Source organism: Rhipicephalus sanguineus, chromosome 4, assembly GCF_013339695.2.
Source record: "Rhipicephalus sanguineus isolate Rsan-2018 chromosome 4, BIME_Rsan_1.4, whole genome shotgun sequence".
Classification (NCBI taxonomy): Eukaryota; Metazoa; Arthropoda; class Arachnida; order Ixodida; family Ixodidae; genus Rhipicephalus; species Rhipicephalus sanguineus.
The window spans coordinates 126474951-126488047 of NC_051179.1; the positions used below are offsets into that span (position 1 = coordinate 126474951).

The 13097-nt window shown below is 44.7% G+C and overlaps 2 protein-coding genes across 2 annotated transcripts in view; both read left to right on the top strand.

Moving 5' to 3' along the window:
* Positions 1–13097, top strand: part of LOC119390647 (gastrula zinc finger protein XlCGF57.1) — a 389923-nt gene that overhangs the window by 110784 nt on the left and 266042 nt on the right. The window lies entirely within an intron of this gene.
* LOC119390650 (gastrula zinc finger protein XlCGF57.1-like) overlaps positions 7828–13097 on the top strand; it is a 504324-nt gene continuing 499054 nt past the window's right edge. Inside the window, exon 1 of the mRNA XM_049415137.1 lies at positions 7828–8118. Within this exon, the coding sequence (XP_049271094.1) occupies positions 8107–8118 (12 nt within the window). The 5' untranslated portion in view covers positions 7828–8106. The remainder of the gene's footprint in view (positions 8119–13097) is intronic.

The following is a 13097-nucleotide window of genomic DNA, read 5'->3' on the forward strand; positions in this document are numbered from 1 at the left end:
TGGTACCAATGCAATAGAAACACGGTAGCAAGTATATATGATGACTCTGGTAAATTCCGCTTTTCAGAAGCGGTGGCGCAGGCCGCTCATACGCCCGCTTCTGCTGCTCGGCAGAGCATCGACGCTGTTATAACAAAGCCTTGTTTTAGTTTTCTGTAACTTCGAGAATAAATAAGAGGATGAATATTGCATTTGGCGCGCATGTGCGACCGTGCGTCGCACCACAAGGCTCGGCCGCATGATACGTCACCGACCGGCGTAAGAAATGACGCAAAACTTATTCTTTGGGGAAAATGGTTTAGGAAATGTTTAATTCAAACGCACATGCCGGTCGTCGCTGTACTTGAAAATAACAAAACTGCACATTTTTTGTTGAAGGCATCATAATTCCTGGTTTAATATTGAAATAAATACTTCAAAAAGGTGAAAGTCACTGCATAATGGCCATGGCCACTGTCTTCAGCAAGTAGCTTTGAGTCGCAATCACAGTAGCCGGAATAATAATAATAATAATAATAATAATAATAATAATAATAATAATAATAATAATAATAATAATAATAATAATAATAATAATACATTGTTCAAAATAGAAATAAACATACAAGGTAAGAATATGACATGAAATAGCACGCACTCATATAGCCTCAAACAAGCACTAAAGTACACAAAAACAGAATAAAAGCCCAAGTCGGACCACACTACGCTTAGTCCTTGCATACATACAGAATCCCAAGCTCACGCGATCCAGATGCAGTCTTCTGTGCGCATGTGAGAATCTAAGAAGACTGGCCTCAAGCTTTTTCGCCTCCACCGTATATAAGGTGGTCGGGTCTTAAAAATAAAGATTGCTGTAGCTAGTAGCGCTGCGTGTGCGTCTTCTTTTGCCGAGTGCCGAGAAAGCCGCACTGTCCCCACACGCACCTGTACTTCCTTCACCGCTTCCTACAAACGGAGGAAGTAATTAGCACGAGAATTTGGCCGGGCACAGCTAGTTTACAATACGAAGGGCATGCGGCGCAACGCGCTTTGGGGGGTCGTTCCAGTGACTTTATGGGGGGTTGGCTCGCGACGCCCTCACGCGGAGCGCACCGTCGTGCCTGTATAGAAAAAGTTCCATTGTACTTCCGCCGGCTGCTCAGGCCGTAAGCACGGGAGCGAGCGCGCGCCTCCAGACCGGCCGTGCATGGCCTTGGTGCTCTCGCGGTGGTTTCATTAGGTTGAGAATTATCAAAATTGGCAGGACAATGACGTGGGTGTATGAAGAACACAAATGACAGGTCATTTACAGTCAATATCATGTCATGTACATTATGTACGTCATGATACACATGATACGGTCTTGGTGCTCTCGCGGCGCTTTCATTAAGTTGGTATATGCCAAAATTGGCAGGACATGACTTGGGTGTATCAAGAACACAAATGACAGGTCATTTAACATGAATATCATGTCATATGTACGTCATCCCATACATGACACGGTCTTGGAGTTTCGCACCCGTTTTATTCACTTGATATACACCACAATTATCAATGCATTATATGTGCATGACAAAAATAAATTGCAGATCATGACTTATATGATGTCATTCATTTGTGTATGACATACATGACGTACCCGGTCATGGCGCTCTTCCAGCAGTTTGATTACCTTGATGCAAACCAAGCTGTCATGAGAGGGCATTAGTGCATGACCAGCATGACCAGCAACCCATGACACGAATAGCATACAATACAGTACAGGTTTATTGCCAGAAATGCTAAGGTTCTCGGAAATACTGTTGGCTAAAAGCTGTTGGAAAAACAGCTTGATTGGGCTGATGGTTTATGACAAGGCATATATGGTGGTTGCAAAGAAATAGTAACGTTGTTAGAGACTCAAAATAAATTATTTACACAAATGCACAAAAGAAGACCAAAATAATACGAAGATGAAAACATATTGGATACATCAGAAGAAAGAAATATAAGCAAGGATTGCAAGAAATCGTACACTATTGGCTCTGCCGCACGAAAAATGATAATAAAAATACGTTCAGCCATCACGTTTATCAAATGCATTCAAAGTTCCTTCGGTGAGCAACTCTTTACATCTTTATATTTATTTAAAATGTGTGGCAGATTATGCTGTAATGATTTCGGGCTATATTTATTGCGAAGCTATGGAACATACCGCATATCACCATTTCTGGTATTGGTAGAATCAGTGATTCCACTCCTGCGCCAACTGCGCCAAAGTGCGCCAAATTGGATTTACTGCGCCATACTGATAATATCGACGAAAATTGCGCCAAACTGCGCCAGGTCTCAGGTTTGGGGGTGTCTATCACCGGCAGTCGCACCGCCGGCGCGTCAAAACATGTGCAGCTTGATCCTGGGGCCGCCTGTCACGATCACGGACCAAGAATTATTCCACTGAATAAATGGCGCTTGTGCGTGCGTCCCGAATAAGTCACGATGCCATGCACGCTACCGACGCAGCTTCTGTTGTGCAAGTCCTCACGGCAAAACGCGCTCTTCGCAGAGGTTCGTGACGTCTAGGACAATCGGTAGCGAGAAAGTGTGGCGGCGATTCATCGGCGGACACTGTTTATACTAGAAACGCCGGTGGTAGCTCCTTTCAAGCATCGCATGGTACGTAATTAAAGCAGTCTTCAACAATAACTACACGCGTGCCGCTAAAATGTCTCACTTCTGTTGCTAAACATCGCGGAATGTAATCTGGGAATGCTAGGGATACATATATGGAACAATATCGAATTTCCCGTGCTTCGTGTCCATGGAAGAGCACGTGAGCGGTGGAAACGCACTGACACTTTTCCTCAAATATACTTTATCTATGGATCTTCATGTAGAAGAACGTTTTCGTAATTCCTTCCACCAGTACACCCGAGTTTGTAATCGCTCTTGCGGGAAGTACCCCCAAGGAGGCCCTGCCCGTTCGAGCTCGTGGGTGCTATGGTCCCAACTGGAATTTTTTGCTCGCTTTTTTAAAATGTCATGTCATTAATAAAAGCATGCCTCCTGGTCGGATCAGCCGCAATTCTGTTTTAGTATGTGCAGTTGTCATAGCCAACGCGTCGCTGACGGCCCTGGCGTTGGAAGGCCAATTGTGAAGCGGCTACGCAGGGTGTTGGAACGAAGTGTTTTTCGTTTCGGTTTTAGTTTCGTTCCACCGCAAGAAGTTCTGTTCCGTTTCTGTTCCGGAACGGAAAAAAATTTTCCCTAACGGTTAGTAACGGATTTTTTATGCAAAAATGTGAAGTTAAGATAATCATAAGAAAACACTGGATTTGTCATATAGTTACTTGCCCTCCTCTTAAGAAAGTGGGACAGGGGTAAAACACGCTCTTCCCACGTTCTTCAGAGGAGCGGAAGTAACTGTACCGCGAATTCCTACCAACTACCACAAACCAGTATACAATTCAAAGTCATAGTATTTCTTTTCTCAAAAGTCAATTATCATATTTTTAGCAACCTCAATGCTTTCTGTCAAGGGAGGGAGCACGATCTCAGAAACAGCGCGTCATTGAGTGACGCGCTGTTTCTCCCTGATTTGCGAGACCGCTGTTCTAATAAAAATATTGCCAGGCCTGCGCGGAACACGCAGCACAGTCACAGCGAAAGCTGGAAGAGCGGCCTTTCTAGAGCCCGTTGTAGACTCTCTTGGGGCAACTAATGCAATACACATGCAGGGTACCCACTACGCCATAAATCATCGTAATTTTTTTCTGAAGTAGCGAAGCACCCACTATGCCATTTATTTGTCATACTTCTTAGAATCGTGTTACCCGCTACACATCTGTAAGGTATTATGTTCACTTTGTGCTATGCCTGATGACGATGAAGAAAAGCTAGGTACATCTCGCTTGGAATTTCCTAGAGACCGCACCAAAAAGTGGCCTGGCAACGCGGGCATGTTTTGGTGGCTTTTTAGCATAGAGGAGGTCGTGCTTTTTAGTACATTTTTAGTCGCTCCCCGCGCCAACCCGCAAAGTGCAAACCACGAGCAACAAGCTCTCCTAGGGATAAAAAAAAATCACAGCATATCCACGGAGTGAATGATGATGAGTGGGCGAAGCTGCGGAGGTTCATCGGTAAACCGTGAATCTTCCGTGAATTCTGCCCAGTACATCATCACCGACGTGAGATCGGGCGCGTTTATACTAAAGCTTCGATGAGTTATGACGACTTGCAGCTCACTTTAATTTTACATGTACGCTGTGAATTTTCATTGTTTAGAAAACCATTGCTTTAGAAAACATCTGGCGTCTTTCGTTAAGCAGCTGGCGTCTTTTCGTTTTGCTTTAGAAACATCTGGCGTTCTTTCGTTTTGCTTTTAGAAAACATCTGGCGTCTTTCGTTGGTTTATTTCATCAATCAACGGCGTTTTGAACAAAATTTTTATTGTTTAATCACGCACAGGAGAAATCTCACCAGGCACTACCTTGGAGGTAAACAATGGCTGCTAATGGTAATGAGAGACAGAAGAAGTCGGCTTTTAGCTAACACTTACACTTCTACTTCTACTAACGTTTCCTACTGGAACATGCCAATGGCTGCTAATGGGGAATAAGAGACAGAAGAATTCGGCTTTTAGTTAACGCGCACGCTGCGAATTTTTTATTGTTCAACAACGCACAGGAGAAATCTCCCACCGGCACCACCTTGGAGGTCAAGATCTGGTACTAGCGATACGACTGGTTACGCACTACGAGGGACGAACGGGTGCCGCTTTAAGGAGCTTCGCTATGGTCCCTTGAATACTAGCTTCGCCCCTAAAATACGAAATGGAACAACAACGTTCATTTATGCTCAAAATAGTACAGCCCCCAAACATTAGGGTCGCTGCGGTCACAGGATACGAAGGCACAGACACGTTATGTAGTGCGTGTGGAGAGGAGGAGGAAACGGCTGAACATTTGATAATGTTCTGTAAAGGGCTTCACCCTACAGTCCAAGATAATGGCGCGGAATATTTCAAAGCATTGGGGTTTAGGGACAGTGAAGGCAAAATAGACTTTAAACGAGTAGAAATAACCAGGAGGAGGCTAACCGATTGGTGGCTACAATCAAGGCACGAGTGAATTGCAATCCTTCAATACATAGTGATAGTACTTAACTTTATGGCTAGGTGGCGTGAGCCGCCGCCCGATCTAAAGGGCACAGCCGTATACATCCATCCATCCATCCAGAAAAAATTGGGGGACCCTTAAGCTTCGCCTTTAAGAGTTGAACGCAATAGCGAAATCCGGACCCTGGTGCGCACTTCAACCACTAAGTGCATACTTACTAATGTGTATTGTTACACACACACGCGCGCGCGCGAATGGTACAGGTTTTTAATCTAAAGCAAGAGTCGCATGGCCTCCAAGATACACGCCGCGCGCTCGCCATCTCGGAGGCCATGAAGAGTCTCACAATGCCTCACAGATAACAGCACATTATCTAGCGTTTGCTGTTTGTTTGTTGATATGTTTTCCGCTAGATGGACATAGTTGTCCATTTTTAGAGCTGTTTGAAAGTTCGTGCGTGTTTTTAGCGGCGATCCTCCCAAATGCGCCTACAAATCGCCGAATGAGCTCGTTTTCGTCGTGACACCTGTCGAACAAAATGCGTTAAGGAGACTCCTTCCACTACATGGCATTTATGTAGTGTTTTTTTCCGAAGCAGCTGCAAGTAACGCCGTGGCTTTGTGGTAGGACGTTCGCCCGACAGAATAGAGTGCAGCTTTATTCTGTGGACCAGACCACAGAATAGAGTGAAGCTTTATTCTGTTGTCCACACAATAAACTTTAGTTGTGGGCTGTGCGGAAATGTCTGTAGCCCAAGCAGCCCACCTCCCTTGACGGCGGTTTTCTGTCACAAATTGCAAGGGTTCATTCTGTGGTCTGGTCCACAGAACAGGCACTGTTAATGCCCTCAGAAGGAACTGAACCCACCCCACGAAGACTTCGATTTGCCAACGCTCGAGCTCCCTTGACGACAGCTTCTCTCGCGAATCTCAATATGTGCTCGCCGTTTTGTGAATCGCTATTGAAGACGCGCATGCGTGAAAGATTCCAATGTTTTGACATATGCCAGTATTGATATCAGCCGCAGATAAACTTGTTATTGTGAACGTAAGCAGCAAAACGAAGGCGTATAATGATAACAAATGACAGCGGTTCTAAAATTTCGTGAACTTGATCTATCGCGTGCGGAACACTAAAGTCACTTTCGCCACAGTACGTTTGTGTCATGTGAAAAAGTGCACTAACATTTGCACGGGAGACTCGAATTTTGAGAGAGAGAAAGAGAAGTGAACTTCATTAAAGCACCGGCGGAGGTAGCAGGGTGTCACGCAGGGCCCTCTTGCTACCCGACTATATGCAGTCATCAAGTTGCGTTTCGACGCTTACGCCGGGGAACCCAACGTTCTCCACGAGGCTGTCGCCCCTGGGTCCCGTCAGGTGCGTCCCTGCGCGTTTGGGCAATCCTTCTGAATGGGCGCGTCCATAAAACACCCGTAAAAGAACGCTAACGCCACCGCGAAAACAAAACAATAATAACAAATGACAGCGTGTATAAAATTTTCTGGCCTTGATCCATCGAGTACGCAACGCTTAAGCCACTTTCGCCGCAGTACACCTGTGTCAAGCAAAAAAAAAAAGCGCAGCAAGATTGGCGAGAACCGAACCTACTAGTTGTCACTGGACACACCACACTTTGTCACTTAATTAGATACACTTGCACGCGCCGTATAATTACGAGTACTTTATGATCGTCAACGTCTGAAAACTTTACAGAAACAGCTAAAGTAGCCCCTTGCCAATCTCAGTGCACTTTTTTTGCACGACATTAATGCACTGCGGTGAAAGTGACTGAAGCTTGTCCTGACGCGAGAGATCAGGGCCAGAGTATTTTAGTAGTGTCGCCCTTTGTCGTTATGATTCCCTTTTCGCGGTGGCGTTGACGGTGTTCTTAAGGAGATCTGTGGCTGTGTTCGCACAATCGGGGGGATCGCTCAAAATTTGAGTCTCCCGTGCAGATCTTAGTGCACATTTTCTTCTTGCATGACACAAACGTACTGTGGTGAAAGTGACTTAAGTGTTCCGCTCTCGATAGATCAGGTCCAGAAATTTTTAGAACCGCTGTCATTTATTATTATACGCCTTCTTTTTGCTGCTTCAATTCACGACAAGTTTACCTGCTTTGGCATGTGAGACCAGCAAGCATGCCAAAGGTGGGCTTCACCTTCATATTTCGAACCTTTAACGCATAAGCGTCTTCCATCTCGCGTACTATGCCCGGAAATGGTCTCCTTGGTCCGGACTTATTCACAAAGCTGCGAGGAAATATTGCGATTCGCGAGAGAAGCTGTCGTCAAGAGAGGAGGGCGCAGTGCTTATTCTGTGAATTAGACCACAGAATAAACCCTACCAATTTGTGAGAGAAACCCGTCGTCAAGAGAGGTGGGCTGTTTGGGCTACAGCGATGTCTGGTGCGCACGGTCCACAGCACAAGTCTAGGGTGGCTCTAACAAGTCTCTTTGGTGTGGTCCACAAAATAAAGCTGTGGTCTAGTTCACAGAACAAAGCTGCAGTTTACCCTGTGGTCTTCTCCACAGAATAGATTGGGACTCTATGCTGTGGTCTGGTGCGCAGAAACCGTCGTCAAGAGAGGTGGGCTGCTTGGGCTACAGAACATTTCAGCACAGCCCACAGCGCGCAACTGGCGCAAGTTTATTGTGTGGTCCACAGAATAACTCTATTCTGTGGTCTGGTCCACAGAATAAAGCTGCACTCTATTCTGTGGTCTGGACCACAGAATAGTCACTGCGTAGTCCGTGCCTACTACAGTGTTCGTGCTTACTCTTTATTCTATGTAGCTAGTTCATAGAGTTTCATCATTTTGTGTCGGTGTTCTGTGGTTTCATATTATGAAACTGTATGGACTCGTTGGTTCAACATCTTGCTCGGGAAGGCGCACAAGTGGTTGGGAAGAAATCTTTTTCTGTTCTGTGTACTTCCGAACCGCTTCTGCTTTCCCCTTGCGCCGCACCCCTTCGCAAGTTTCAGCATCGCCAGCAGCAGTGTAGGCAGCCCGAACCTCAACGCCGTCAACATGCGGAAAAAGGTAACTGGAAGTTTTGTTTTGTTGCACAACAAAACTGTAGGCCCGTAAAGAAACGTTCCCGTAAAGAAACGGTAGGAGCTGCTCCAGTTACCTTGCTTATATCGCACCTTTTCGAAGTGGATGGAGGCGCATCGGCCTAGATCGCATATCGGCGCCGTCTTTCGCATGTCACTGCCATGAAGTGACGCTATTTCTCGAATTTAGCGGGAGTCCCAAAGCCTGCCCCAAAAGCTTTGTGTCAAACAAACATTACGGCACCCACTGAAGCGACGGCTCTTGGCCAAGACTAGAGTGACCTAGAATAGGGGTAGTGTCCAAAGCACCACAGACCCTATTCGAAAACTCTTAGCTTCTGCTTGACCCAAACCGAGCACCCGCAAAGGGCTTTGGGGCCCCAAACTTTTGGGGCCCCTATTCGAAAACTCCAAACTGGTCGCCGGTAGCGTTGCACCCACTCTACTGTCCCCCACTCTCATCTCCACGCGCTTGAAGCGAGTTTTAAACATTTGCCATCCAAAATTTAGTGCGATGCAAACGTTCTATATCACTGAGGCCCCTAAAGCGTGTACTTTATAATATCTGCGATCCAAGGTTTTCTAAGAAAACACAGACGCTCAAAAAAGTTATCAACTGCTTTATTAATTGTGACCTTTTGTTTGTTTTTTGAGCACTCCCAAGGAAAAGAGAAATGCAAATATCCCTTGACATCCATCTTTATTCATACGAAAAGCTGCCGGTCACCCCATAAAAAGAAGAAAGTCATAAGTTAGTTGGTGTAGCCTTTGTTTCTAAACATCTAAGGCCAGTACAACCTGCAATAAATAGAAGAAAAGATAATTTCATTATATGCTATATACCTAAAACAGGACGGTGTGAAAAGTTGAAAACTCGATAACACCATACGGCTAGAGAGTGAGCATGATATATTTAACTAGGCACAAGAGACATGCAAAAAAACCTCTTGGTTCTGCAAAGAGGTGCCGGCTTTACAGAGAAAGGAGGAGGTTAACAAAATTAAAAGGGAAAACATAAATCACAAGTCGGAAAGCACATCGACATAGTCAAGGCAGCAATGAGAAATCACAGCACTGATAAAATGTGCTGAACTCCTCCCCGTGAAACTCGTCTTTGACTCTCATGCCCTCAGAAATTCGTGACTAACAGAAAAGCATCCCCAGGCTCTCGTTACATGCAGATAGTACTGTAGGATTAATCACGAACTAGTACGCTGTCGCTGTAAAGGTTCTTTTATCCACAAACTTCACTGGCACAATAAAGCGTTGTGACTGGAGGCCGGGTTTTTAGGCATTAAAAAAGCGCATTTTAAGTGCCAAAATGGGCAGGCAAAACAATGTTTTAGGCCTCCAATAACGTAAATATGGGCACAATAAATTCTTACATAAATGCAACTAATTTCAAAGGAAGACGTGCACGACGTATATTTACGACAGGAAAACAAGAAATGTTATTGTTTAAGGTGACACACAGGCACCAACCGTTGAACGTAGCCGTGCAATTGTCCTTTGTCATGCACGCTTTGCAGAACACGGTCTCCCCGCTTATTCTGTAGCATCGTTAGTCAAGTGTCCACTGATGAATCAACACACACCTATGTGCCTTTCTTTTCAGCATGACTGAGAAGGGTATAGCAGGAGCAGACATCCAGATGGCTAAAAGAGCAGAAGGAAGGGATTCTTCCTATTGCCCAGGTCGAATCGCGTAGAGCCAGTTTCTCCTCTGGCGGTGAACACTTTAACAATTTCCCTACCGAGTTTTTTGGCCAAGAACGATAAAAAAAAATGCAGATCTTTTTTTCTTTGCTGATTCGATTCTACGTGTCTTGAAACAAGTAAAAACGATTTAAAGGCGCTTTATTCGCAAGATACAAGCAAAATATATTTTTTTGAAAATATACAGAGGATTGGCTTCACTGGACTACACTATGAAAAGTGCCCTAAGCTCTCCTGTCTTCGGTGCATAAAATGTCTCTAAAATTAAAAAAAAAATAATGCGCAGGGACAAGGGAGCCCATGAAAGAAAGCTTTGGGCGCATCGGTGGGGGTTTGTTTAGTGCTATCGGCGTCTACTGCCGATACGTTGGGACGCGACCTTTGTCCGAATTTGATCATTTGGGAAAAGAAATGGAACGCATCTCCATGAAGTGAATGATGACGAGTGGGTGAAGCTAGGTCCCAAGTTCCGTAATGTCTACATTGTAGTTGTCGGCTAGTATAAAGGGTTTGTGCTTGTAGGAGTTTTATATTGCTCTGTCACGATTAGGATTGATGTTAGCGTACTGTTCAACCTTTTTTTGTGTCTCGCATATGTTACCCAAGCATTGCCCCACATAATGTAAATTGAGTGACATAAAGAGTCCATGACAAAGCTCGGTCCTAAGGTCCATAATGGGTACGTTGAAGTCCCCGACTAGTATAAAAAATTTGTGCTTGTAGGTGTTTTATATTGTTTTGTCACCATTATGATTTTTGTTCGTCTATTGTGAACCTTTTTTTCATTCACATACATACATTTCGACTATAGCAATGGTTTTCTAACCACCATGACAGTGGACAGTGAGCGTCGACGTCAAAGTTAGGTTCTAAAGTCCATAATGTCTACGTTGAAATTGTCGATTAATATAAAGGGTTTGTGCTTCTAAATGTTTTATATTGTTCTGTCTCAATTATGATTGATGTTAGTCTATTGTTAAACCTTTTTTAGAGGATCTTACACAGTGCTGTGCCGTGAGCACGGACACCACACAGCAGACAAGCCTTGACCCTAAGGTGCTGCGCCCCTAAAAATATGCTGCTCTTTGCAGTTGCTGCTTCACTCGCAGGAAAACTGAAATTATTCATTCCACAAAACCTCGGCGAACAAGCATTTTCTTCTTTTCTTGTTTGCCAAAATGCTGCTGCTGGCATGTGTGGCCCAGAGGAGGACACCGTTTTCTAATTCTGGTTACCAGAATCCAGTCCTTTTTCGACAAAAAGGCATGCCTTGAGCGCATTGTTAAATTTTTTAAATTGCATAATCTGTTCAAGCCGAAGAGAACTCAGCAAAATGTATCAGGATAGCTTAAAGGGGCACTGACACAAAATTTCTGGCCGAGATAGCATGCGGGATCGATTCCCGTGAACATGCGTGTATCATCTGCAAAATATCGACAGCGAATATAGCTTGGAAGGTATTTTAAATGAATATTGAAGTTTGCGTGAGCAATCGACATCCTCGCTCTATTGACACTCTCAAAGGGAACCCTGGGGACTGCCTGCTTCCGTCACGTGACCACGCTGCAACAAGTTATGATGACGTCATAGCCACCATGTTTTTTTGCCGCGTTTGCTCCAGCAGCCTACTTCTCGGCGGCTGCTCGCGAACTGTGCTGACGTGATCGACCGATGCACCCGCTAGGCAGTGATAGTTGCACCCGGAGGCTTGTTGTTTTTGAAACCGGAACTGACACTGGCCAGTAATGAGGAGCCTATAGTTAATTATCTGTCGCGTGCTGCGGCAAATGGTGTGCCGTGTTATGACTAACAAGCTCTCAGCAACACATTGCAGCAAAAAAACGCGAAGCCAAAATTTTTGTGTCAGTACCCCTTTAATTTCACTGCCCGCAAATGCTTCCTTCAGTGTAGACAAGGCCAGCCCGTCTTTGGTTGGAAAGGTGCAGACTTTGTGAACAAGCTCAGCTCATCTTCGGTAGGGAAAGGGTTAAAGAGTAAATTATAAACTAAACAAAAGCTGCGTGCACATCACATTTTTCTTTTGCTCTTCACTCTCCCCTTATGGCTTTCCAAAATTTCACATTTGCTAACCCCTCGCGTCATGTCAGCATGACGGCGTATGCTTGCCAGTGCGTCCCATTTCACTGCCGCTAGCGGTTGTTTCCGGGAGTTGGTTGAACTAGAGGACTAGGTTGAACCCCATAAAATTCAGAACCGTCAGTGTTGCGCGGTAACATGAATAACGGGCTCAGTGTGCACCGGTAAGCGAAACTTCAGTTAAGTAGTATTCATATAGGCACTAGTTTTGGAAAATAGGCATTTATGGGCCCTTATATTCATATAGGCACGACCGCCAAAAATAGGCATTTATAGGCACTATAAAAACACTATATAAGCCCACCTTAGCCTCTAATTCGCGCTCATTTATCGAAATGGCGTGATAGGAGTGTAAGGAACAAAATAGGCATTTGTCTAAAATCCGGTCTCTAGTTATGACATGTGCCGTAACTTCTAACTATGCAGTTTTAGAATTGGGTGCGCAGAGCTTTGCGTACCCTATTGTAAAACTGGCCACTGCGCATGCGTCGTACGCCATCATCTTGCATACTCACGTTAAGTGGCGGAAATAACATACATGCCCAACGAACGCTATCTTTGCGTACCCTATTCTGAAACTGCCTGTTTATGTGGCACATGTAGGTTAAGCTAATCTATATCTGAAAATACCTCATCAAGCGGCCAAGAGAAAACGGTCATTTTACTGAAATTAGGTTAAAAAATATAAATACAGTTTCCACTCATGTTCGTTTCAATGTCAACGGAAACCATGACCTGCATTTAGGTTTGGACAGCTTTATCATGTATGCTGAATAAATTCAGCAGTTATGTACTGCGGAAATATGTCGCACATGCAATCCGTGATGCAACATTCGCAACACGCTTTTTCATTTGTCATGGTTCTCAAATACTGAACACGGATACAATAAAAATGAACCTTCCTCCAAAATTGACAGAGGTCCATGGTTTACAGAATCTGCAAATCCAAAGAAAACTAATCGCACCTCAATGTAACCACATCCGTTCCTCGAGTGTAGAAGAAAGGAAGTTGCGAGAGCGCACAAGCTGGTGAGTGCATTTTTCTGCAGGAAATCTTACGTGACTAGGCCTAACCGTCAGTCAGCGTAACAATCTCTCCACAGAGACATACTTTCATTTGGGTCCAGAAGTTGAACATGCAGCGAAGTATAG